This window comes from Diorhabda sublineata, chromosome 3, assembly GCF_026230105.1.
Source record: "Diorhabda sublineata isolate icDioSubl1.1 chromosome 3, icDioSubl1.1, whole genome shotgun sequence".
NCBI classification, from domain to species: Eukaryota; Metazoa; Arthropoda; class Insecta; order Coleoptera; family Chrysomelidae; genus Diorhabda; species Diorhabda sublineata.
In genome coordinates this window covers 37,755,399-37,782,875 of record NC_079476.1, presented here as the reverse complement: position 1 = coordinate 37,782,875, position 27,477 = coordinate 37,755,399, and the positions used below count along the sequence as shown (strand labels likewise).

Below are 27,477 nucleotides of genomic sequence, written 5' to 3'. Positions count from 1 at the left end.
TTGACAAGTACTATCTCGATAAAATATAATATACTCGAACATTGACATTGAAGGCTTCTGCTTTCTAGTTTTTTGCTACGAATCAAAAACTGCTTTTAAAATGAATGATCAAATTAGTAATTTTGCCTACTACTTGGGACTCAGCCCCCTTAGTGCCTTCCAAAATCCGACGCTATATATGATTGATAACGTATCAGTCACGTGTTGAAAAAGCGTTTCTACTACAAAAAATATTCTATACGTTTAATAATAGAAAAAAAATAACAATTAGATCAGTAAATGTTTATTTGTACACTATTATTCAACTATATACAACAAAGTATAAACATTTTTAATAAGAATCCAAAATAAATGATCCTAATTAAACCGTTATTATAATTATTAACAATTAAAATACTGATTTTCATCTTTTGAATATCAACAGCAATAAAAATCTACATAGTATACATTTCGATGAGGTAAAAACAAGTTTATAATATTTTCAAAAAGAAAATGAAGTTTCAATATATCTTGTTTAAGCCGAAAGCTGTTAACAACACATATATTGGTCCTTCCAGCCGGAAATACATCGTCGTCAACATGATTAAACTGTATAAAAGCCTCTAGAAGCATATAATAGAAAAATATAATAACAAACGAGCTGATTTTCTAGTTGCCTTTTGCTATATTCATATCTATATCTATCTATACATTAATTTTATGACTGTATGCATTAATCTCACTGCCACTTTGATAATATTTAAGTATTAACTGTAAAATTAGTGAAATAAATTAACAAATCACAGTTGATCACTCCTGAAATTCACTTTCTACCCCTAAAATATAAAATAACAATTAATGAAATACACTAAAAATGCAATGAGAAAAAAAATTGTTTAAATTTAGGGTACAATATTAATAAGTTGAAATAAAATAATTTTGTTTTCATAGTATGTTACATAAAACACTATTTAGTTTGTAAAAATCTAAAAATGGAACATTTAAAAAGTCAAGATTGTTTTTAACATAAATAAATGTATTGTACGTTCATTTTTATAAGTTTCTGTAATTCAGAAAAATCAAGTTCATCTACTGTTTTACTGAACACACTATATACTATCACTATATCAAAATTAACAATTACACTGTTTTGATAAGTCATCATCTTCAGAGATCGAAATTATTTTCATTATTTCAGTATTGTTGCAATTAATTGAAAAGTATAGTTACTGATAAAAACTGTTGTTAACCTTAGAAAATTTTCATGCAACTATTATTCATAATTTTTAATAAAGATTAACATAATAAGGGCACATCAATGAACTTAATATAATATATAGTTAAGTTGGAAGTTTTGGAATCGTTGGTGATATTCATACTGAACACACTGTTAACACTACCACTACACCAACACTCACAATTACACTGTCTGACGCGCGTTTCGATAACCAAAAAGTGAGTCTTCAGAGACTGAAGGTAAACAGTTTACTCTCAGTCTCAGTGTAATTGTGAGTGTAAACAGTCTGTTTAGTATGGATGGATTGGAACAATATAAATAGTTTTTCAAAACTGTACAACAAAATTTCTTCCATATGAAATTTAAACAAAAAAAAAGACGTTTGCTCTAAGTATTTTCTAATATTTTTTAGTTACTTTGTGTATATGTACATAAGTGAGTATTGAAAAGAATCCTCTTGTCATGGTGAATCTCATAGAATATGAACATACCCATATTTAACAAGATTTTGTGAAAATATATAACTATCAATTTTTTTATTTATAATTTATAGTTATATAAAACCTTTTCATTAACATTTTTGTACGTCTTTAAATATTTGCACGAAGCAAGTATCAGATATAGAATTTGAAAAATTTCTAAACCAGTATTAAATCTTATTTGATAATTAATAACAGAATATTAATTAACAGTACATTATCATTGTTTAATTTGTTTGTTAATACTAAAAGTTTTTCTTGTAGATATTTTGAAACAAATATAATAATGTCTATCATAGATTGAAGACTCTCTAGATACACACATCTAGTCTGCAGGTCAAAATAGTAGCCTCGACAGTCAAAATAGTGGCCAAATTGTCTACACAAATTATAGTTAAACTATTTCTATTAAAAAATGTTCCTGTCCTATTTTTTCTCCTTCTTTTCTTTGTCATCTTGTAAACACTAATATGACTGATTAAAAGACTTTAAGAAGATTATTTGTAACTCAGTCATACTTCATGTATAGTTCAACAATATTGAAGTAGCTCAATTTTGTTTTGTCTTCTCTGGGTTTTTGTTCTTTATATAAGACTCAATCAATGAAGAGTTTCTCTTATGAATGACTTGGTGCATCCTTTGAATTTCATGTTTCTTTATTTCTTTAGTTTTGTTCTAGTTCTTTTCTCATATTTCTAACTTTAGCTCTTATTTTTTTCCTTTTCATAAAATTACACTGATTTTAAGAACTTCCTCTAGTCACTAATAAAAAAAAAGTGTATTTTCCCTCAAAGACTATCCTAAAACTGTTTTTAAACAACAATCCTCTTGACTGCGTCACTTAGTTCCATAAATTTATCATTATTCAAATAAAATTTCGACCCCAAGACCAAATATTAGGAAAAAAGCACCTTGGGAACTTCCTCTATTCCCTAATTGATTTGATTGATGACAAAAACTGTAATTTCTCGAAAAGACTCTTCTAAAACTGTTTTTGAACAACAATCCTATTGACTACGCCACTTATTTTCATAAATTTATCATTATTAGAATCAAATTTCCACCCAAGACTAAATATTAGGAAGAAAGCACCGTGGGAACTTCCTCTATTCACTAATTGATTTGATTGATGACAAAAACTGTAATTTCTCTAAAAGACTATCCTAAAACTGTTTTTGAACAACAATTCTATTGACTGCGCCACTTATTTTCATAAATTTATCATTATTCAAATAAAATTTCGACCCCAAGACCAAATATTAGGAAAAAAGCACCGTGGGAACTTCCTCTATTCCCTAATTGATTTGATTGATGACAAAAACTGTAATTTCTCTAAAAGACTCTCCTAAAACTGGTTTTAAACAGCAATCCTATTGACTGCGCCACTTATTTTCATAAATTTATCATTATTAGAATCAAATTTCGACCCCAAGACCAAATATTAGGAAAAAAGCACCGTGGGAACTTCCTCTATTCCCTAATTGATTTGATTGATGACAAAAACTGTAATTTCTCTAAAAGACTATCCTAAAACTGTTTTTGAACAACAATCCTATTGACTGCGCCACTTATTTTCATAAATTTATCATTATTCAAATAAAATTTCGACCCCAAGACCAAATATTATGAAAAAAGCACCGTGGGAACTTCCTCTATTCACTAATTGATTTGATTGATGACAAAAACTGTAATTTCTCTAAAAGACTATCCTAAAACTGTTTTTGAACAACAATCCTATTGACTGCGCCACTTATTTTCATAAATTTATCATTATTCAAATAAAATTTCGACCCCAAGACCAAATATTAGGAAAAAAGCACCGTGGGAACTTCCTCTATTCCCTAATTGATTTGATTGATGACAAAAACTGTAATTTCTCTAAAAGACTCTCCTAAAACTGGTTTTAAACAGCAATCCTATTGACTGCGCCACTTATTTTCATAAATTTATCATTATTAGAATCAAATTTCGACCCCAAGACCAAATATTAGGAAAAAAGCACCGTGGGAACTTCCTCTATTCACTAATTGATTTGATTGATGACAAAAACTGTAATTTCTCTAAAAGACTATCCTAAAACTGTTTTTGAACAACAATCCTATTGACTGCGCCACTTATTTTCATAAATTTATCATTATTCAAATAAAATTTCGACCCCAAGACCAAATATTATGAAAAAAGCACCGTGGGAACTTCCTCTATTCACTAATTGATTTGATTGATGACAAAAACTGTAATTTCTCTAAAAGACTCTCCTAAAACTGTTTTTGAACAACAATCCTATTGACTGCGCCACTTATTTTCATAAATTTATCATTATTCAAATAAAATTTCGACCCCAAGACCAAATATTAGGAAAAAAGCACCGTGGGAACTTCCTCTATTCCCTAATTGATTTGATTGATGACAAAAACTGTAATTTCTCTAAAAGACTCTCCTAAAACTGGTTTTAAACAGCAATCCTATTGATTGCGCCACTTATTTTCATAAATTTATCATTATTAGAATCAAATTTCGACTCCAAGACCAAATATTAGGAAAAAAGCACCGTGGGAACTTCCTCTATTCACTAATTGATTTGATTGATGACAAAAATTGTAATTTCTCTAAAAGACTATCCTAAAACTGTTTTTGAACAACAATCCTATTGACTGCGCCACTTATTTTCATAAATTTATCATTATTCAAATAAAATTTCGACCCCAAGACCAAATATTATGAAAAAAGCACCGTGGGAACTTCCTCTATTCACTAATTGATTTGATTGATGACAAAAACTGTAATTTCTCTAAAAGACTCTCCTAAAACTGTTTTTGAACAACAATCCTATTGACTGCGCCACTTATTTTCATAAATTTATCATTATTCAAATAAAATTTCGACCCCAAGACCAAATATTAGGAAAAAAGCACCGTGGGAACTTCCTCTATTCCCTAATTGATTTGATTGATGACAAAAACTGTAATTTCTCTAAAAGACTCTCCTAAAACTGGTTTTAAACAGCAATCCTATTGACTGCGCCACTTATTTTCATAAATTTATCATTATTAGAATCAAATTTCGACCCCAAGACCAAATATTAGGAAAAAAGCACCGTGGGAACTTCCTCTATTCACTAATTGATTTGATTGATGACAAAAACTGTAATTTCTCTAAAAGACTATCCTAAAACTGTTTTTGAACAACAATCCTATTGACTGCGCCACTTATTTTCATAAATTTATCATTATTCAAATAAAATTTCGACCCCAAGACCAAATATTATGAAAAAAGCACCGTGGGAACTTCCTCTATTCACTAATTGATTTGATTGATGACAAAAACTGTAATTTCTCTGAAAGACTATCCTAAAACTGTTTTTGAACAATAATCCTATTGACTGCGCCATTTATTTTCATAAATTTATCATTATTAGAATCAAATTTCCACCCAAGACGAAATATTAGGAAGAAAGTAGCACGGGAACTTGAAGTTTTAATTTTTTTGTTTACTTTATCACTTGATAATCCCTCATTAACAATGTGTATCTAAGGAGTCTTTAATCGTACAATTTCCAGAACAATTTCAACATCGACTTATCATTATTGCAAAATATTATCAAGATATTAAAAAATGAAAACGTACATTATTACAAAAGTAAAATATATCCTCTTTATTCTAAGTCATGTATGTACCATACCTATTTATCTGTACATCATCACATCGGAACTTTGGTACATACAAATGTAGGCATCGCAAAGTAATCTACGAGCATGCTCGGGTAAATGTCGATCGTTGGGACATTCTTCGTGAAGGTTTTTACATAAGGTTTCGTCGGAGAGCCATCGGGGTACGTCCGGACACGCCACCATTTCAGGTATGTTAAAACCATGTTTTTCACCTTGGGGAAAAAGAAAATATACTCTTTCAACATCAATTTTCATTTGCATTGAAATGTTGTACAGTATTCTACATTTTTGTACAGATAGAAAGAAATTACTGTACAAGACACACCACACAAAGCGATAAAAGTATCAAGGGTCAGAAGATATTTGGAAAAAATAATTTGATAAGTACACCAAGCAAGATGAGGATCTAAAAATTATGCATAGGACCTAGAAACATCAAAAATAAAAAGAATAATAAAATGGAAACGCTAATTCAGGATGTAGAAAACGAATGAAAAGATCATGACAAAAGGATACTGATAAGAATGGTATGGATGGTAATTAAACAACACATAGTCCTTTTCAAACCAAAAGAAGCAGAATAAGAAAAGCGAAGAATAATAAAGGATGAGTCTCAAATATAAAAATGAGAAGTTCAGTTATTAGAGCAAAATTAGGAATTCAGGATGTGGTGATATAGGTTGAAGAATGTAAACAAGATTGGAGATATCAGGACAAAAGGATACCAAAAAACGGATGGACAAAATGAGGAAAAACTATAAACCAAACGTAGAGAGTCTACCGTAAGAATGGTATGGATGGTAATTAAACACCACATGGTCCTATTAAAAGTAAAAGGAGTTGAATAAGAGAAGCGCTTACCTAATCTATCAGCCATAGAATCAAAGAAGCACCAAGGCGCTTCGTGTCCTACTCCGCATTTAACGAAAGCCACATAATGCGACGTTTCGATACAAATAACAGCAAATAGTTCCATAAATAATCGCGGTACTTCGTACACAGAAGAAAAATCACTGGGAACAGATAATTTGGTATGTTTGTGATGTTTCCTTTTTTCGTGTTGGTGGGCTTTTTTTAGACATTCCATACAAAAAGCGGTGCTTTCTAAACCGGCGTTACTACAATCGTCAAAACATTCTCTGCATTCGTATCGAGCTAACTCTCCGCAAACTATACAATTTCTTGGAGCTAAAACCAACAAAAAAAAAACACTGTGTAAAATGTTAACAGACCAAGGAATATTCTAAAACATATTGAAAGGATTAATATTTTCAACATTGTTTTCCATATTTATTTTTAGTTTGTTAAATCTCTGTATTTCCTATAATAGTGATGGAAATGAAAGAAAACTTTAACTGTATGTTTGACCATTTTCAATCCCATCTTCGTATAATGATTATTTGCTCTGATTCATTGTATTTTTTGTTTATTTCAAAACCAATAACGGGCTAGAAATAGTTTTTATTTATTAATATGAAATTATAAGAAAAGTGGAGACTACCTAGTGGACAAAATAAGGGAAAAGAACGACTGGTTCTCGGAACACTATTCAAGCTCTAACCGAAGACCATGCTCCACCTCATCAGGGTCATTATTATCCCCATCATAAGACATAAAAATCAGTTTCGAATCCAGCAAAATATCAGCCTGAGACAAACAGTGAACCCCTCATAGTACCTCGGGGCCCATAAGATCTAAAGAGGACTCACCTCATCAGGAAGCTCCTTATTTTTATCATGCTATATGCATAATATCAGAAGACCTAAAAATCAACTTCAAATCCAGCGAAACATCAACCTGAGCAAGCAGTAAAAATTCCTTAATGCATCAGGACCCAGCAGATCTAAAGAAAATTTTACCAAAAGAAGAGTAATCATCTTTATCTTTATCATGCTGTATGCATCTACATACATCAGTCTAAGACAAGCAGTGAATGCTCTTCAATGTATCAGGACCAGGGAAATGTAAGAATAATTGAACCAAAAGAAAAGAGATGAGGGCTCATCTCAAAATCCAACTAAAGGAACTAACGGAATACACTAGAGAAGACTGAGAGCGACATCCAAGTCTGATAAAACAGCTGGACCACTACTAGCAGTGGAAACAAAAACAACAATGAAAGAAGAAATCATGCCAATCGGTGGATTGGAAGAATTCCGAGGAGGATCAACTTTAGCAAGAGCCACATCTTACTTATTTTTATGGGGAACAGTTTGTAAATTGTTTTTAAATAAATTACATCAATCTTCCAGTTGATGTGTTCACAACCCCTAAAGTTTTGAATAGAAAGGACCAATACCTCATTATTTTAAGAAATACAAAAATACCATTTAATTTTTTAAAAATTAGGTTAGGGGATTAACGTTGAAGGTTGAAATTTTAGAGGTTATGTCAGCCACTATTAGAGGGTTGATGAAATTTAGACGAAAGCCTGCAAACTGTACCCCTTAAAAAATTAGTGTGATGTGAATTCACATATTTTAAACTTTTTGTATTGTAAGTATTAAGAATTATTTCAAATCGATACTTTATAGAGAGTGGTAAATAGATTCTAATGTCTCTAAAAATGGACGGGACGCTATGCTCTCATATTTTAAATGTTTCCCACATTTCACAGAACGTTTTTGATATTTTTTAGATCCCAAAGCTTTAACATCAACTTCTAAGAGTTAAGAAGCTGCTCTTAAGTTTCATCGAGTTAAGATATTTTTGAAAATTGACACATTTGGAGGTTTCGCTAAGTTTAGAAATATTTCTCAGAGTTTTCAACTACTGTGCAAAAAGAGAAAATATGTTTATATACCAGGTTCTGGAAATTTGTCCACAAACTATCTCAGTACATACCGGGAGACCTACATCTTATGGATATAAGAATTCCAAATTATTTAAATAAATAAATTATGAATTACTCACATCCATCTATCACATCTGTAACGTCCAAGAGCTGAGAAGGCAATATTCTAGGATACATTTTATAATTCTTTCCGAACCTTGGCATTTGTATTATCAAACAACTTGGTACTTCCTTCAGTTTGATATTACTTGTCAAAAAACTTTGTTCGAATAAATGTTGTACAGTAGGTAACGTCAAATGTGCGTCTTTTTCAACGAATAATTGATAATGGAACGTTTCTTGACCGGAATTCAATTTTAAAAACGGTTCCGCTTTCAATATTTGAGCCAACAGTGAATTCAAAAATTCTTCGGGGTCTTTTTCTTCACTAGTCAGTCCGGATATGTTACTGAGTCTATCTAACAGTCGACGCAGTTTCATTACGTGATCAGCGCTCACAAAAAGGTTCTTCCGGAGCGGGTTCACTATTTCTTCCCTCAAAACCCTTTGTACCTTGAAAAAAAAATAGTGGTAAATATGGAAAATAAATTATGATAAGAAATTTAAGTCTTACTTCTTCGTAGTCGTCAATATCACACGAGTCCTTAGGCCTAAATAAAATACTGTCAAACACTGACGTGTAAGTGAACATTGCGAATAAAGTAACGTCCAAATAACATGAGTTGTGATGTCCTTGGATGCCTCTGTACTTTCCACAAACAGCGTGTACGTCTTCTTCTGTTGGCATACATAAAGGAGCGACTGCTCCGGGAATCACCGGACAATCCTGAAAAACAAGACAATCAATAGGATAAAACTAAGTCTCAGAATTGTGAGAAATTAATTTATTTTCATAAACTTGAGAAGTAATTTACCATATTGTGTTCCACCGCAGAAGCTTCGTGTTCTTTTTGCGCAATTCCATCCTGAAATCTGGAATCCTTTCTGCACTGACTTAGACTCACGAAAATCGCTCTATTCTCTGCACATTTGAAATATCTATCGCCTTTGTATACACCGTCTGATAAAGTTAATGGTAAATGAGTTTGTTCTTCTTCGAGTTCCACCTAAAAAAATTTTTTTTTCAATCAATTGACAATGGAAAAGAAAGTATAGAAGATTTTGTATCTACAAACTTCGTCGGTAACTGTCTAGAGAAGAATTTAGACTATTCAATGAAATAAAAAAGTTCAATGTCGAATGTGTAAGAATAAGATCAAAGTAAATGATGTAAGATCGGAAATATTGATTACGAAATGGTAATTACAGTTATGTAAGTTATCTGATGGAATTTTCAACAATAAAATTGTATGGGGTTGAAAAATAATTAATTCCAAAAGATTTCTACATACTGTAAACAATAAAAATGATTGATAATCTCTTGCTTTTGAGATTCAATGAAAATTTTTGTCTTATTTTTAGTTTAGTAAGAAGTTATGCATGAGAAATTAATTATCATACATCTAAAATTCCTGAAAACTTTAGAGATTTTTCATTTTTATGAAATAAAATCGTAAAAAACCAAATAGACTATATCCTTGTGAAGAAGAAGATTTCATACATCAAGACATATCTAGAGTCAAACTGGAAAAGATGCACAAGGAAAAACTGAACTGAATGAGCATGTAAATAAAATGGAAGATGAACAAATAACCAGGAAGCTAGGAGATATAATCTAAAGGATAAATACTGGCAGATAAATTAAGCAAAAGAAGATCCTGGAAGGCAGAAGAGATTCTGAGCAAATAGCAATAAGAAAGAAAATAGGAGAAGCTAAAGAGAAAGAAGCGATAGGGAGGTGTGATAAGATTGAAGCCATGCAAACGAAATACGAGAGCCACAATGTGTGTCGAAAAATCAGAGCGCTTACTGGCGGAATCAGACGAAGGTAACAAGAAATTTTAACGTATGCAAATGCCAATATAATCACGAATGAAGAAGACAAAATCAAACGTTCGAAAGCATAAAGCATACCCTCAAAAATTATTTCAAGAACAAAGATATAACTTGGAAATAGTGGAAGCACTTGAACTACCAGAAATCCTACAACAGGCAGTCCTCAAACTGCTTGATAATAAAACGATGACAATGATTACGAAGATGTTCAACATTACCTAATATACTGGAAAAATAGAATCAGAATGGTTGAAATCCGAGGTACAATAAGCAGTAATTCAACTAAAATATGGAAAGGCAGCGGGTACCGATAACGTACAAAAGGAATTCCTCAAACTGCTTGTTAATAAAACGATAACACTGATTACGAAGATGTTCAACATTACCTAATATACTGGAAAAATAGAATCAGAATGGTTGAAATCCGAGGTACAATAAGCAGTAATTCAACTAAAAGATGGAAAGGCAGCAGGTACCGATAACGTACAAAAGGAATTCCTCAAACTGCTTGTTAATAAAACGATAACACTGATTACGAAGATGTTCAACATTACCTAATATACTGGAAAAATAGAATCAGAATGGTTGAAATCCGAGGTACAATAAGCAGTAATTCAACTAAAAGATGGAAAGGCAGCAGGTACCGATAACGTACAAAAGGAATTCCTGAAACTGCTTGATAATAAAACGATGACAATGATCACGAAGATGTTCAACATTACCTAATATACTGGAAAAATAGAATCAGAATGGTTGAAATCCGAGGTACAATAAGCAGTAATTCAACTAAAAGATGGAAAGGCAGCAGGTACCGATAACGTACAAAAGGAATTCCTGAAACTGCTTGATAATAAAACGATGACAATGATTACGAAGATGTTCAACATTACCTAATATACTGGAAAAATAGAATCAGAATGGTTGAAATCCGAGGTACAATAAGCAGTAATTCAACTAAAAGATGGAAAGGCAGCAGGTACCGATAACGTACAAAAGGAATTCCTGAAACTGCTTGATAATAAAACGATGACAATGATCACGAAGATGTTCAACATTACCTAATATACTGGAAAAATAGAATCAGAATGGTTGAAATCCGAGGTACAATAAGCAGTAATTCAACTAAAAGATGGAAAGGCAGCAGGTACCGATAACGTACAAAAGGAATTCCTCAAACTGCTTGTTAATAAAACGATAACACTGATTACGAAGATGTTCAACATTACCTAATATACTGGAAAAATAGAATCAGAATGATTGAAATCCGAGGTACAATAAGCAGTAATTCAACTAAAATATGGAAAGGCAGCAGGTACCGATAACGTACAAAAGGAATTCCTGAAACTGCTTGATAATAAAACGATGACAATGATCACGAAGATGTTCAACATTACCTAATATACTGGAAAAATAGAATCAGAATGGTTGAAATCCGAGGTACAATAAGCAGTAATTCAACTAAAAGATGGAAAGGCAGCAGGTACCGATAACGTACAAAAGGAATTCCTCAAACTGCTTGTTAATAAAACGATAACACTGATTACGAAGATGTTCAACATTACCTAATATACTGGAAAAATAGAATCAGAATGGTTGAAATCCGAGGTACAATAAGCAGTAATTCAACTAAAATATGGAAAGGCAGCGGGTACCGATAACGTACAAAAGGAATTCCTGAAACTGCTTGATAATAAAACGATGACAATGATCACGAAGATGTTCAACGTTACCTAATATACTGGAAAAATAGAATCAGAATGGTTGAAATCCGAGGTACAATAAGCAGTAATTCAACTAAAATATGGAAAGGCAGCGGGTACCGATAACGTACAAAAGGAATTCCTGAAACTGCTTGATAATAAAACGATGACAATGATTACGAAGATGTTCAACATTACCTAATATACTGGAAAAATAGAATCAGAATGGTTGAAATCCGAGGTACAATAAGCAGTAATTCAACTAAAATATGGAAAGGCAGCGGGTACCGATAACGTACAAAAGGAATTCCTGAAACTGCTTGATAATAAAACGATAACACTGATTACGAAGATGTTCAACATCACCTAATATACTGGAAAAATAGAATCAGAATGGTTGAAATCCGAGGTACAATAAGCAGTAATTCAACTAAAAGATGGAAAGGCAGCAGGTACCGATAACGTACAAAAGGAATTCCTCAAACTGCTTGTTAATAAAACGATAACACTGATTACGAAGATGTTCAACATTACCTAATATACTGGAAAAATAGAATCAGAATGGTTGAAATCCGAGGTACAATAAGCAGTAATTCAACTAAATTATGGAAAGGCAGCGGGTACCGATAACGTACAAAAGGAATTCCTGAAACTGCTTGATAATAAAACGATGACAATGATCACGAAGATGTTCAACATTACCTAATATACTGGAAAAATAGAATCAGAATGGTTGAAATCCGAGGTACAATAAGCAGTAATTCAACTAAAAGATGGAAAGGCAGCAGGTACCGATAACGTACAAAAGGAATTCCTCAAACTGCTTGTTAATAAAACGATAACACTGATTACGAAGATGTTCAACATTACCTAATATACTGGAAAAATAGAATCAGAATGGTTGAAATCCGAGGTACAATAAGCAGTAATTCAACTAAAATATGGAAAGGCAGCGGGTACCGATAACGTACAAAAGGAATTCCTGAAACTGCTTGATAATAAAACGATGACAATGATCACGAAGATGTTCAACGTTACCTAATATACTGGAAAAATAGAATCAGAATGGTTGAAATCCGAGGTACAATAAGCAGTAATTCAACTAAAATATGGAAAGGCAGCGGGTACCGATAACGTACAAAAGGAATTCCTGAAACTGCTTGATAATAAAACGATGACAATGATTACGAAGATGTTCAACATTACCTAATATACTGGAAAAATAGAATCAGAATGGTTGAAATCCGAGGTACAATAAGCAGTAATTCAACTAAAATATGGAAAGGCAGCGGGTACCGATAACGTACAAAAGGAATTCCTGAAACTGCTTGTTAATAAAACGATAACACTGATTACGAAGATGTTCAACATTACCTAATATACTGGAAAAATAGAATCAGAATGGTTGAAATCCGAGGTACAATAAGCAGTAATTCAACTAAAATATGGAAAGGCAGCAGGTACCGATAACGTACAAAAGGAATTCCTCAAACTGCTTGTTAATAAAACGATAACACTGATTACGAAGATGTTCAACATTACCTAATATACTGGAAAAATAGAATCAGAATGGTTGAAATTTGAGATACATAGAGCAGTACTGCAACTAAAAGATGACAAGACTGTAGACCCTGTAGACGTACAAAAGGAATTTCTCAAACTTGTTGATATGAAAGCACATATGATTCTGGACAAATAGCATCAAAATGGTTGAAATGCTAAGACTTTTGAAGTTCTTTCCCAAAGTAATCCATAAGAGGATTTAAAAATTTCGGACACAAATTTTTATATTAAATGACATAACCTCTTTGTTTTGTATTGTAGTGTAGAAAAAAATTGATTCTATTGGACTCACCCCAACTAATACGAAGTTGGTTCCGTTTTCAACACCCATCCACCTGACTACTCCATATATGGGTTCGTCACTAACACCGTTCAACACCTCAACCAAACTACCAATCACCAAATCGTTGGTAGTACCGTGAATTGGATCTTCGAATTTCGGTTTTTCGTTGACGTAAAACGTCGATGACGATTTCGGATTTTCGTTCTTTTCGTTTATTTCTAAGACAGACAGTGGAATATTATTAGCATCTTCCTCGTCATGTGACGCGTTTGCGTATATGGCGCAATTTAAACTTTTAAACTTCTTCAAATGCGGTGATTTTCTAGTGATTTTTAATGGTAAATTTATATTCTTTCTTTGCGTCAACGACATTTTTTTTTTTATAAAACAAATATTAAAAAACTAGGTACACACTTTTTAAAAGTTGAATGCCACAACACATTTTATAGAAGAACTAGTGCGGTGGTTATATCGTTCGGACACTAACACGCGCGTAATTATAGAAACACACATATGAAAAGAAAAAAATATTCGGTCTAGCGACCTGCCTAAGCGTTAGCGTTATTTTTAGAACCGTTTGCTAAAATTGGAGAATTTCTGGAGGTGGATCCGTGCAAATTATAATAAACAAATGAAAATTATCGTAAATGTTGAAAAAATAACAATAATAATCTGAATCGTTTAAGGTATGTGAATAACCATATTGACTAATATGTTATTTATAACCTAAGAGTGGCCTAATTCCACTGACGACCGCGTATTACATATTAAGCAAAAACAAAATAGTAGCAGGAAATTCGATCGTGTTTTCAGGCTGAAAAAATTTTAAACAAAAATATTTGAAGTTCGTAGAATATATTCACTAGCAAGAATGACCTTTTTCTACAACTACGTCTTCTATTGTATGATATCCGTAAAGTTTCAATAGTTTGTTATATTATCAAACAGAGACATTCGGATTGGTCGGTAGGATTCGTTTTCGATACGGATTTGTTCTCGGTATGCAAGATCAGTCGAGGCTGTGCATCACCCGAGTGAGTAGCTGTCCGAGTAGTTTCCTGTCCAAAATGGATTCCAAGTATTACCTCCAAAAAATTCTCCTGTTCAAATGGATTCCAAGTATTTCCCCCAAAAAATTCTACCGTCCAAATGGATTCCAAGTGTTTCTTCTAAGAAAATTTTCTATCCAAATGTTTTCTTCAAGAAAGTCTCCTGTCCAAACGGATTACAAGTATTTCTTACAAAAAATTTTGCTGGTCAATTATATTCCAAGTGTTTCCTCCAAGAAAATCTGCTGTTAAAATGGATTCCAAGTGTTTGCTCCAAGAAAATCTTCTGTCCAAATGGATTCCAAGTGTTTCCTCCAAGAAAATCTGTCCAAATGGATTCCAAGTGTTTCCTCCAAGAAAATCTGTCCAAATGGATTCCAAGTGTTTCTTCTAAGAAAATTTTCTATCCAAATGGATTCTAAGTATTTCTTACGAAAAATTCTGCTGTTCAAATGGATTCCAAGTGTTTCCTCCAAGAAAATCATCTGTTCAAATGGATTCCAAGTATTTCACCCAGAAAATTCTACCGTCCAAATGGATTCCAAGTGTTTCCTCCAAGAAAATCTTCTGTTCAAATGGATTCCAAGTGTTTCCTCCAAGAAAATCTTCTGTTCAAATGGATTTTAAGTATTTCACCCAGAAAATTCTACCGTCCAAATGGATTCCAAGTGTTTCCTCCAAGAAAATCTTCTGTTCAAATGGATTCCAAGTGTTTCCTCCAAGAAAATCTGTCCAAATAGATTCCAAGTGTTTCCTCCAAGAAAATCTTCTGTCCAAATGGATTCCTAGTATATCCTCCAAAAAATTTTACTGTTGAAATGGATTCCAAGTGTTTCCTCCAAGAAAATCATCTGTTCAAATGGATTCCAAGTATTTCACCCAGAAAATTCTACCGTCCAAATGGATTCCAAGTGTTTCCTCCAAGAAAATCTTCTGTTCAAATGGATTCCAAGTGTTTCCTCCAAGAAAATCATCTGTTCAAATGGATTCCAAGTATTTCACCCAGAAAATTCTACCGTCCAAATGGATTCCAAGTGTTTCCTCCAAGAAAATCTTCTGTTCAAATGGATTCCAAGTGTTTCCTCCAAGAAAATCATCTGTTCAAATGGATTCCAAATGTTTTCTCCAAGAAAGTTTCCTATCCAAACGGATTTCAAGTAATTCTTACAAAAAATTCTGCTGTTCAATTATGTTCCAAGTGTTTTCTCCAAAAAATTTTACTGTTGAAATGGATTCCAAGTGTTTCCTCCAAGAAAGTCTCTTGTCTAAATGGATTCCACGTTATTTGACTTCCTCCCTTTGCGGAATTCATGCTCGTTTATTGTAACGTAGGGACGGCTTTCTCGTCTGTTTATTGAAGGCCACGTAGACGGATTTGGACCCATTAACTTGAATTCGTCATATTATTAACCATTGCTGTAGCTTGTCGAGATTTGCTTGAAGAATTTGTGATGCAGTTTGAGGATCTCGCTGTGATGCAAGTAAAACAACGTTAATCCGCATATGTTACACTGAATGTATTGTTCTGATGTGAACAAATACAAGATATAGTAGCAGACCCAAAACGTTACCTTGCGGAATACTTGCGTTGATTAGATGTATCGTTGAGTATTCATGACATACCGATCAAGAAGAAGAAGTTTTCTGTTTTTGTAAAGAAGTCCCGAGGGCTAGAATTGATCAAAGACCTGACTTTCATCGAGGACTATCCCGGAGCAGTGATTTTTATCTTCCATTGAATCGGTATCATTCTGATTTAAGCTATAGTTATGCACCTTTCATTTTTAATATATTTCCAAAATAAAAATCGTTCAACAACCAATTTATTTCTATATTTTCTATATTTTATTTTAATTACTGTTACGAACTTGCCCGCCCTGTTCTATTATATTAATCAATGCTAAATTTTGGCGAATGCGCCTATTTCTTGGTATTGTTTTTGTACCCTGTTCACAATATGTTGCGTTTTTATAGAGACAATTTCTAAGTAGTCTTCGACAAGTTAAAGATTTGCTGTGAAAGAAAATTCTGGAATGTATTGGTACTATTTAAATGAGTCTCTAGCAGCCGTAAAAGTCAGTAAATCATTTGATGTCATAGTGAACACATCGGGATAGTGAAAAGTAACCGAAATAGTGAATTTAAATAAATTAGTATATCAAGTATTGATGAATAGTTTGGCGAAATGTTGGGCTATAAAAAGATTTTTTGAAAAAATCAATTTGTATTAATTTTTGTTTAATATGAAATAAAAATAAATTGTAACAACTTACTTTTCGTTTTCACGGCAGACGTCTTATGCTCCTCCTTACTATCAGATATATTGTTGGTATAAAATTTCGCAGTACTTTTTTTCAGAGTACTATTACCGTCCAAAATATGATGGAACGGATTCACGCTCTTATTCCTCCTACTTAGAGTATTGGTCGGATTTTCCGAATGGTAATATTTATCTTTTATATTATCGTTCTTATCGAGTTTTCTCATCGAGCCGGTGAAATCGTCCAACTGTTTTTTATCGGTACTACCCGCCCACTTTCCGCCGATCACGTCGATCAAATCCATTTCGGTGTTATTTTTAGGTTTCTTCATCAGAGCCGTTTTATCCGGTTGTAAGACGGTGTTTTGATCGAAATCGTTATTCGGATTGATAGTACCGTTATTTATATCCAACATATTCTGTAATGAAACGGAACTTCTTAAATAATTAGTATTTATACTTCTGTTTGTCGAAAATTTCTTTGTTGGGTACTCGCCGTATTTGGTAACGATCTCTTCGTATTTAGGTCTGTCGTCGTTGTATCCATTCAACATACACAAATTTTTTTCGAACAAAAAGTCGATGTCGGATTGTTTAGAATTGAGGGAAGTACCGTTGGTTATCGCGGTACTTGACATATTTTTCGGTATTATTTTTTCTATTGTCGTGAAAACTGCGTAACCCGGTTCGGTCTTAAAGTACTGTATTCCCGCGCAGGAGCCGCTGCAAATGTTGTCTTTTCGTCGTTCCTAAAAAATAGAAATCTTTGGAAAAAGGAAAAATATTCCTAATAAAAGTTGTAAATACTTATTGAAGCCATTCTATAGGATATTTAGTCTATAGAACAGTCGCTGACGGGTGGATATTCGACCCCACAAATAAAAATCTAAGCAAGTTAGGTGTAGAGATTTGGGTGGCCAAATAAATAAACTTCCACTTCTACTTATCAGGGTATGTCCGATATTAAAATAATGGAATAATGTGCCGGGTAACCATCTTGTTGTAAGAATATGTCACGACGAATTGCTAAGGGTATGTCTTCTAAAAGACTAAAAAACTGCCGCAATCACGTTTCCGGTCACCAAAACAGTATGTGCCCTTTTTCGGTGGACGTTCGCCTTTGCTATTGACTATTTTTTCGTTTCAGAATTGTAATGGTGGATGCAAGTTTTATTCACAATTATGAATCGACCCAAAAAATCCCGACTTATTTTGCTTAAAGCGCGTCAATAAGACCTGCGTGCTTTTGGTTTTTCTAATCTTAATCCGATAGTCAAAACACATATTTAATGACAGCTCGATACTCAATTTTCTCTAGTTTCAGAAAAATCTTTAGCACAACTCACTTACGCGATTGACAAACAAAAACTGAGCATTTAAAATGGCGGAAATTTTAGTGAGGATGTCTTAACGCAAGTTGATAAGTGCCGACATCTTCAGGTTGAGTAGGGAAACTTAATGGCGATGAGCGGTTAAATGAACGCCAGTATTAGAATTGATTTGCATAATTTCGATTCACAAACTTCAATCCCTTAGTTGGGTTGTTTTTTTTTGTTTATTTTTTACTCAATTATCGTTTTTCGTTTTCTCGCATGTCTATACTTTTAACTAAATACCCAATGTGGCGTTCGTACGAAGAAAAACGCGCGTGAGACGTTAGTAACGAAATTTTAAGAGAATCTGTGAATCTGAAAAATGCACGGTTTCCAGAAAAGACTTAAAGATCGCTTGAATCGGATACAACATTTCGTTACGTTTATATTTCCTTAGTTTTTATTCTTAACGTTTTTCTTTTGTGATATATACTTTATATAATAACCTACCGACTGTTTCAATCTAAATAATACCCTAGACAACACGAACTAAATTAGAACCCTACAAAAATTACAAATACATACCTGTCAATAAACAGAAACTGTTTCAATGTAACGATTGATACGAAAACTTACAAGCAAACATTGGTTTTCCATAATTACTAATAAGATTAGTAAGAAATAGAATAGAACAGATGATTCAGGTATTTGTTTACCATTTTGTGTTTAATCAATACGTTGTATAGGGTGATGTATGATTTCAAATAAACGTATTCTGAGTTCGGATATTTTAATTTGTTTTTGTCGTATGTTTTTGTTAATCTATCAGCATTTGAAATTATTCACTTCACTAAACCATTATACTTGTTTCTTTTCCTTGATTAATTTTTTCACGAAGTTGTCGTTGTAAATATATATTCGATAATTTCGATATCCAGCGATGTTGCTTCATGAACAGGATGTATAGACCGTTCCTCTTCCTTAACTGACTCATTTCCACTTTCAAATTGCTCCTACCATTTGAGGAAAGTCTTTTTCCTAATAGGCCCGTCGAGTCCCGTTTAAAACTATCAAAGACCGATGACCTTGGGATGACCTTTTAACGCCACTAAATGAACTGTAAGACTTCCATATGTGTTTGAACCTTACACGTGTGAGTATCAGACACTCGCTAATGACTTCGTCTGCAGTTTTTTCTTCCGTTATACATCAAAGGCATTTCAGATCGTCCGTAAAGCCTATAGCATGAAGATAGGTTCTTAGATGACCGTGTGTGGTTAAAAAACAAAACACGGTTGATTGGTAACACAGACAGACACCTATGTATTCCTTAGTCTTCGTAGAGGGGCCTAGGCTTCTCATAGAAGTAACAAATATACTTTAGGCTACACCGAAAAGATCACTGAGCTCACTGGTGGTTATTCTGATCCCAGTCTGCCGATCGAATCAATATCGTCGTTGTCCTTGTAGCTCGGGTGAATTGGTATCCAAACGAGTTGTACGAAAAGAAAACCATAGACAAATTCAAACATATCGTGAGATTATTTGACATTTTTTTTTTCTTGTTTGGTCTAAGGTAGCAGAAGTGTTCAAACATCTTCGTAGAGGGGATTAGGCTTCTCATAGAAGTAACAGATATACTTTAGGCTACACCGAAAAGATCACTGAGCTCACTGGTGGTTATTCTGATCCCAGTCTGCCGATCGAATCAATATCGTCGTTGTCCTTGTAGCTCGAGTGAATTGGTATCCAAACGAGTTGTACGAAAAGAAAACCACAGACAAATTCAAACATATCGTGAGATTATTTGACATTTTTTTTTCTTGTTTGGTCTAAGGTAGCAGAAGTGTTCAAACATCTTCGTAGAGGGGACTAGACTTCTCATAGAAGTAACAGATATACTTTAGGCTCCACCAAGAAGATCACTGAGCTCACTGGTGGTTATGCTGATCCCAGTCTGCCGAGCGAATCAATATCGTCGTTGTCCTTGTAGCTCGGGTGAATTGGTATCCAAAAGAGTTGTACGAAAAGAAAACCATAGACAAATTCAAACATATCGTGAGATTATTTGACATTTTTTTTTTCTTGTTTGGTCTAAGGTAGCAGAAGTGTCCATACATCTTCGTAGAGGGGACTAGACTTCTCATAGAAGTAACAGATATACTTTAGGCTCCACCAAGAAGATCACTGAGCTCACTGGTGGTTATGCTGATCCCAGTCTGCCGAGCGAATCAATATCGTCGTTGTCCTTGTAGCTCGGGTGAATTGGTATCCAAACGAGTTGTACGAAAAGAAAACCATAGACAAATTCAAACATATCGTGAGATTATTTGACATTTTTTTTTTCTTGTTTGGTCTAAGGTAGCAGAAGTGTTCAAACATCTTCGTAGAGGGGACTAGACTTCTCATAGAAGTAACAGATATACTTTAGGCTCCACCAAGAAGATCACTGAGCTCACTGGTGGTTATGCTGATCCCAGTCTGCCGAGCGAATCAATATCGTCGTTGTCCTTGTAGCTCGGGTGAATTGGTATCCAAAAGAGTTGTACGAAAAGAAAACCATAGACAAATTCAAACATATCGTGAGATTATTTGACATTTTTTTTTTCTTGTTTGGTCTAAGGTAGCAGAAGTGTTCAAACATCTTCGTAGAGGGGACTAGACTTCTCATAGAAGTAACAGATATACTTTAGGCTCCACCAAGAAGATCACTGAGCTCACTGGTGGTTATGCTGATCCCAGTCTGCCGAGCGAATCAATATCGTCGTTGTCCTTGTAGCTCGGGTGAATTGGTATCCAAAAGAGTTGTACGAAAAGAAAACCATAGACAAATTCAAACATATCGTGAGATTATTTGACATTTTTTTTTTCTTGTTTGGTCTAAGGTAGCAGAAGTGTCCATACATCTTCGTAGAGGGGACTAGACTTCTCATAGAAGTAACAGATATACTTTAGGCTCCACCAAGAAGATCACTGAGCTCACTGGTGGTTATGCTGATCCCAGTCTGCCGAGCGAATCAATATCGTCGTTGTCCTTGTAGCTCGGGTGAATTGGTATCCAAACGAGTTGTACGAAAAGAAAACCATAGACAAATTCAAACATATCGTGAGATTATTTGACATTTTTTTTTTCTTGTTTGGTCTAAGGTAGCAGAAGTGTTCAAACATCTTCGTAGAGGGGACTAGACTTCTCATAGAAGTAACAGATATACTTTAGGCTCCACCAAGAAGATCACTGAGCTCACTGGTGGTTATGCTGATCCCAGTCTGCCGAGCGAATCAATATCGTCGTTGTCCTTGTAGTTCGGGTGAATTGGTATCCAAACGAGTTGTACGAAAAGAAAACCACAGACAAATTCAAACATATCGTGAGATTATTTAACATTTTTTTTTTTCTTGTTTGGTCTAAGGTAGCAGAAGTGTTCAAACATCTTCGTAGAGGGGACTAGACTTCTCATAGAAGTAACAGATATACTTTAGGCTCCACCAAGAAGATCACTGAGCTCACTGGTGGTTATGCTGATCCCAGTCTGCCGATCGAATCAATATCGTCGTTGTCCTTGTAGCTCGAGTGAATTGGTATCCAAACGAGTTGTACGAAAAGATAACCACAGACAAATTCAAACATATCGTGAGATTATTTGACATTTTTTTTTTCTTGTTTGGTCTAAGGTAGCAGAAGTGTTCAAACATCTTCGTAGAGGGGACTAGACTTCTCATAGAAGTAACAGATATACTTTAGGCTCCACCAAGAAGATCACTGAGCTCACTGGTGGTTATGCTGATCCCAGTCTGCCGAGCGAATCAATATCGTCGTTGTCCTTGTAGTTCGGGTGAATTGGTATCCAAACGAGTTGTACGAAAAGAAAACCACAGACAAATTCAAACATATCGTGAGATTATTTGACATTTTTTTCCTTGTCTGGTCTACAGTAGCAGAAGACGGAACGTCTTTAAACTTCCATCAACACATGAAAGTATAAATATACGTGTTGTGTGAGTTATTGCTGCCATAAGATTCATCCAATGTATTTTTTCAACACACCTTGTATTTCATTGATTGATTTTAACGAGCTATGAAGGTTTATTTGAATAAAAATATAAATGGGTATTATTAAATGGAATATTTTCACGGAAAATATATTTAATAAACATATCTATTAGTTTTATTGTTTCTTTTTAGCTCGAGTTTTGTTGCAAGCTATTGGGTCTTATACAATTTTTATAAACTGTTTTTTTGCTCGTATTTCCCCTAACGTCTCGAAACACTTACTACTGGTTGGCGCATATTACGTGCAAAGTGCATCGCCATCGCTTCACGCATGACGGGATAATTTCACCTTGTAACTACAACTATGACAAATCAGTTAAAAGACTATCAAGGTTTTACCTAATATACTAAATAACAGAAATCGAATTAAACATTTATACATCTGTTTAGGTAGGCGTTATTGATGAAATCATTAAAAAAAACTGTTTCTTTTAACTTGATTTTATATGGTATTGTTAGAGGTTGGTTCCCTTTTTTTTATTGACTTTGATACCTACGCAATGTACACTATACGATTTATGATTCACTGTGTGTTCATTTTATTATTGGCGAGATCTGCCAGTCAAGGTTAAATTTAAAAACTTGCTCCATTTACATAATACCTGTTGAATTCGTTTTAATACTTTAATAATATCTTTCAACTTGATAAAAAAATATACGATGAATCACAATAATTACGCTTTCTTAATAAAAATTTCATGTACCTAACGTAACAAAACAGTGAAGGAAAAACTTTGGAATAAAGTAAAAAATAACTGAATAAAAATTACCATTAAATCACTAGACACTGAAATGGTACTTTTAGTCAATGCAGAGAATTATCAGTGAAAATCCGTCAACTTTCAACTTTTTAATTTAATTCCTTAATTTTGTGAGGTTATGAGCACAGAATATGCACTAAGGAATATAGAATGTCAACGATTTCTCTATCATCCGAAGTTCGAGCTCGGTTCTGCGCCTGCGCAGTATAGATAAAATGTCTTGAATGTGAGAGAAAATGAATATTGTCGGTACGGAACGTAGGTTCGTTCTTTTCCCATGTCTATTGGTGGTATTGTTTTGTTTACAACATCCTTGTTCTTTGGTTATGGAAATATTATTCGTGTTATTGCGCCGATTTCCGCCGTGGTGTTTTATTTTTAAAACTGATAAAAAAAATAGTAAAAAGCAGAGTCTGAAAGTCTGCAATATCCTCAAGACAATGGAACATTGATAGATAGTGTCAACAGCTTTCCACATTTGTATGATAAAAAGTATCAATACCTATTGATATACCAGTAATTTATAATTATCCTTAATTTGTGAAAGAAACAAACATTACAATATTTGATATCATTTTGAAGTTAATACTATAAGAGTTTACTGAGAAAAATACAATTTTTTTCGCAATAACTTCAGATTGCAGGGGTATCGCCTGAGTCGATTTGTTCACGAGTGTTTTTTATTAATTTATCGTATTTGATATTTGAAGTTGATTACTTTTACTTTGGTTTTTGCTGCTCTTTATAATCTTATTTTAAAACTTATATTTAATTAACGATGAAATTGATCTTTATTATGCACTTAATACAATTTTACTTAAATTAAAATCGAACATTAGCATATGGTCATCAATAAACAGTTTAGAAAATACAAACTTAATTTTCAGAAGCATTCGAAAGTGAAAAAAAATCTGTAAATAGACAGAAACTAAAAAAGACACGAGGAAAACCCTCAAATCGAACTAAAACAAAACATAACCTCGAAATTACACTCCTGAGTTAGTTGGTAAATAAACGAAGTGGAAATAAATATTAACCATAATATGTAACAAAAGGCTTTTCCAATAAACACTTAATTATTACTTCAAAAGTAATACTTTTTGGGTGGCACTTTTCAATCAGAATTATCACCAATCACACATCTTGTTTATTATATATCTATATAGAAAAATGTGGGCTATCATAAATAACGGAATTATCGAAAAATATCCAGATTTAAATAAACAATTGGATCCCTACCAAAACTGTTAAAATATTTTTAAACATATATCACTTCGAAGAAAAGGATAAATTACATTGAAAATTAGTCTTGATTCAGTTCATTTGTTTAGTTTTGTCAAATGCCAGAACGCACGTGATTCACATAAAGTCATCATTAATATTTCCTGTTTAAAAATACCCTCCAAATAAATAATTTATTTTTAATTGCTTCCTGTTAATAACTGATTTTATAGCTACCTTAAAAACATTCATATAATCAAGCGTAATAGACATAAACTTGACATTATTTGAAGTAGTATACATCTAACCATAAAATAATTGGTTCAAATCTGGAGGTTAAAAGAGATCGTCGCGATTTTCAACCTTCGAAGTGGGAATAAAAACAAATGAAATTAAATCCACTACTGGGAGCTTTCATTCGGAATAGATTTCATCTGTTCTATTGTCGCAGCCTCAATGTCAGAAATTGAGTCATAATTTTTCATTATGAGCCAATTTTTTATTTTCAGGAAGAACCAGAAGTCGCAGGGTGTTGAATGAGGTCAATAATGTGGATACACTAGAGCGGCTTTGGCGCAACATGTTGTCTTGGCACTTTTTTCCTGTGTTTCTTAGCACATTATTCCTCACTTAGCTCTGGAATATTCAGTCGTCTGGTTTTGAAGTCGATTGATATCTTGAGCGTTCCTCAACCTTAACCTGACTCTTTTCAACTTTTAAATCGCACATAGTACTTGTGAACAGTCTTTAAAGTAATTGAATTGCCACCAAAGCCAGATTCCAATTATTTTGGCACTAGACTCGAAACAAAACTTGATGTCATTTAAGATCCTCAACAGGCACTGCACACATGACCCCACAATCAGAAGTGTTCAAAGTGATGGAAATACTACAGTTTGTGTTTCAAGCACAATTTTGAGGCTCAAACATTTATCTGGTGTTTGAGGGGGCAGGGGGAAAGGCAACTGTGTTCGACGCACAGATGTTAAAACTACAATTTGGAACATAAGTTTGAGGCATTCCGCACTCATATGCTTGAGGGGGTGTTCAAACTGTGTAATTGGAAAGCGACTGGTATTCTACAATGAATAAAAGCATAGGAATATCTGTCAAATAGATATCAGGCGATTGGTCTTTAGGAAACCAATAGATAATTTGCTTTTGCTCTATTTTGTTAAAATATCTATTAGGCAGTTCGTGACGATTAAAAACAGTGATTCAGTTGTATACTTATATTCAAATTACAGTTTAAAAAGTTTACACAATTTCCTTATCTTTATATAAATATTTTTCATGGATTTATTGAGTTTAAATGAACTTCCAAGTATAAAAAAAATATTAAAGATAATATTGTGCAAATTTAATTTAATAAAACATTATTTATGATCCCTATGAAACACTATATATGTTTAAAAAATTTTTTAACATATATTCGGCATTATATACTTCTGTTATATAATTCTGTACCTAATATAGTGATTTATTTGAAGCAAATGACATAAACTCAAATACAAATTTCAGATTAGTGCTTAAAAGTTTTTTCCCTTCCTATAATCCATTCATTTAATTTCAAAATAATATGTCTATGCAAAATAACCATATCTTTGCCGCAGAATTAAAAACTTTGCATAAAAATGCTAATTTAAAATCAAGTGTACAAAGCCTGTAAAATTTGAATGAAAAATTATACCTTATAAAGGCAAAAGAAGACAGAAACTGTAGTCTGTTGGTAACTAAATCCTACTTATTAATACAAATATAAATCTGAGAGTTGACAAAAACAAAGTCACACTTTTAAGAAAACTGTAATTCAACTGAAGTACCTTTCTACCTTCTTAAAGAGCTATCAAAATCTGGTTAGAAAAACTGTCATTTTTGAAGGGACAGATGTTCAACTCTAATATACATTATATACAAATTAAGTTTAACAGTCCGCAATAGTAGTTTTGAATATAAAAAAGAATTCTACATGTACCATAATATTTACCACAATTTCTTGTATTACCTTGTATATTATTGTTATTGAAAAAGTAGCACTATTTAATTAACACAAATGCACCGGATACTACTACAATTTATTTCTCCAACAATAAAATTGCTTCTACTGAATATTAAAATAAAATTAACATAACATTTAAGTAAGTATCAATGTATAATACCTTAGTCAATGAGTAATGCTCACCTATAAAAAGTGCAATAAAAACTTTATTTATGTTACTTACATGCAGTTCAATTCCGAAGCAATGTCCAATACCTTTAACTACACCATTAAACCGGACTGTTCCAAGGAGAATATCATTTGTATCAATGAACCCAACAACCATATCTTTACCAATTCTTTGCAGCTTATTGCATAGTTCTCTGTTTTTTGCTAACTTTACTCTTTCTTGTGGGGAAGTTATAGAAGCTATGTAAGGATAAAGTTTTTCACTTATTCTAACAATTTTGTCTTCAGGACAAGAATAAGCAGTTGTTTCCCAGGTATCATTTTCTTTAAGAAATCTTATGGCCAAGGTTTTGTCTGATACCTTTTGATCTATTATAATAATTTGGCCAAGTAAGACAGTTCTAGATTCAGGATGTTTGGAGAAATCTTTAAGTAATTCATTACATATAAATATTCCGAATTCTCTTTCTGTAGAAACCATTATGGTACTAAAAAATGTTGAGTTTTCTAATATAAACAAAACTGTTCTACCTAACCAATAATTTCAATTCAAATTACAGTGAAATAAAGGGACAATAAGGTTGTAGATATGCCAAATTACAGCTATTCAGTATTTTAATTGAAAATCTATTACAAATGAAAAATAGAATATAGAAAAATTAAAAATTTATAGTGAATTTTATTTTCCACGCAACAATATTTTGACTAAATTTACTTACTGTAAATGAAACACGATTTAATAATACACAAACACCATTCGCGAACTCCGAATCATTTCTATTATTTTTTTATAGCGTTTTTGAACTCGAACAATTTCAATTTATTAACTTATTACACGGAGTAGAATACTTTTAACGCAACTAATGATTATCCCATACTCTATACAAAATATAAACCTCCTTATTTTTGACAAATATGTGACAAATACATGAAATTGTAAATAAACAGGTTGACATCGACCTTAACTTAATTAAATCAGTGCTACCAATATTATGAAAAATTGATAAAACTTATTTT

General features: G+C 33.0%; 1 protein-coding gene across 6 annotated transcripts; it reads right to left on the bottom strand.

Annotated features, from left to right (window-relative positions):
* Positions 1-267: 267 nt before the first annotated feature.
* LOC130441564 (ubiquitin carboxyl-terminal hydrolase CYLD) lies at positions 268-27,443 on the bottom strand. Of its 6 annotated transcripts, XM_056775293.1 has the most exons (10): positions 27,180-27,443; positions 26,516-26,948; positions 16,961-17,696; positions 13,648-13,856; positions 9,072-9,263; positions 8,771-8,983; positions 8,277-8,709; positions 6,225-6,551; positions 5,375-5,575; positions 268-815 (listed from the first exon to the last, which is right to left on the bottom strand). In XM_056775293.1, exons 2-9 carry the CDS (start codon positions 26,939-26,941, stop codon positions 5,379-5,381), a joined length of 2,733 nt encoding a protein of 910 aa, XP_056631271.1. In that variant the 5' UTR covers positions 26,942-26,948; positions 27,180-27,443; the 3' UTR covers positions 268-815; positions 5,375-5,378. The 6 variants fall into 6 exon arrangements, with proteins under 6 accessions (XP_056631271.1, XP_056631270.1, XP_056631272.1 ...); XM_056775292.1 differs by having other exon boundaries at positions 268-5,575; positions 27,180-27,407; XM_056775294.1 differs by lacking the exons at positions 26,516-26,948; positions 27,180-27,443 and adding an exon at positions 23,082-23,227.
* Between the last annotated feature and the right edge of the window lie 34 nt (positions 27,444-27,477).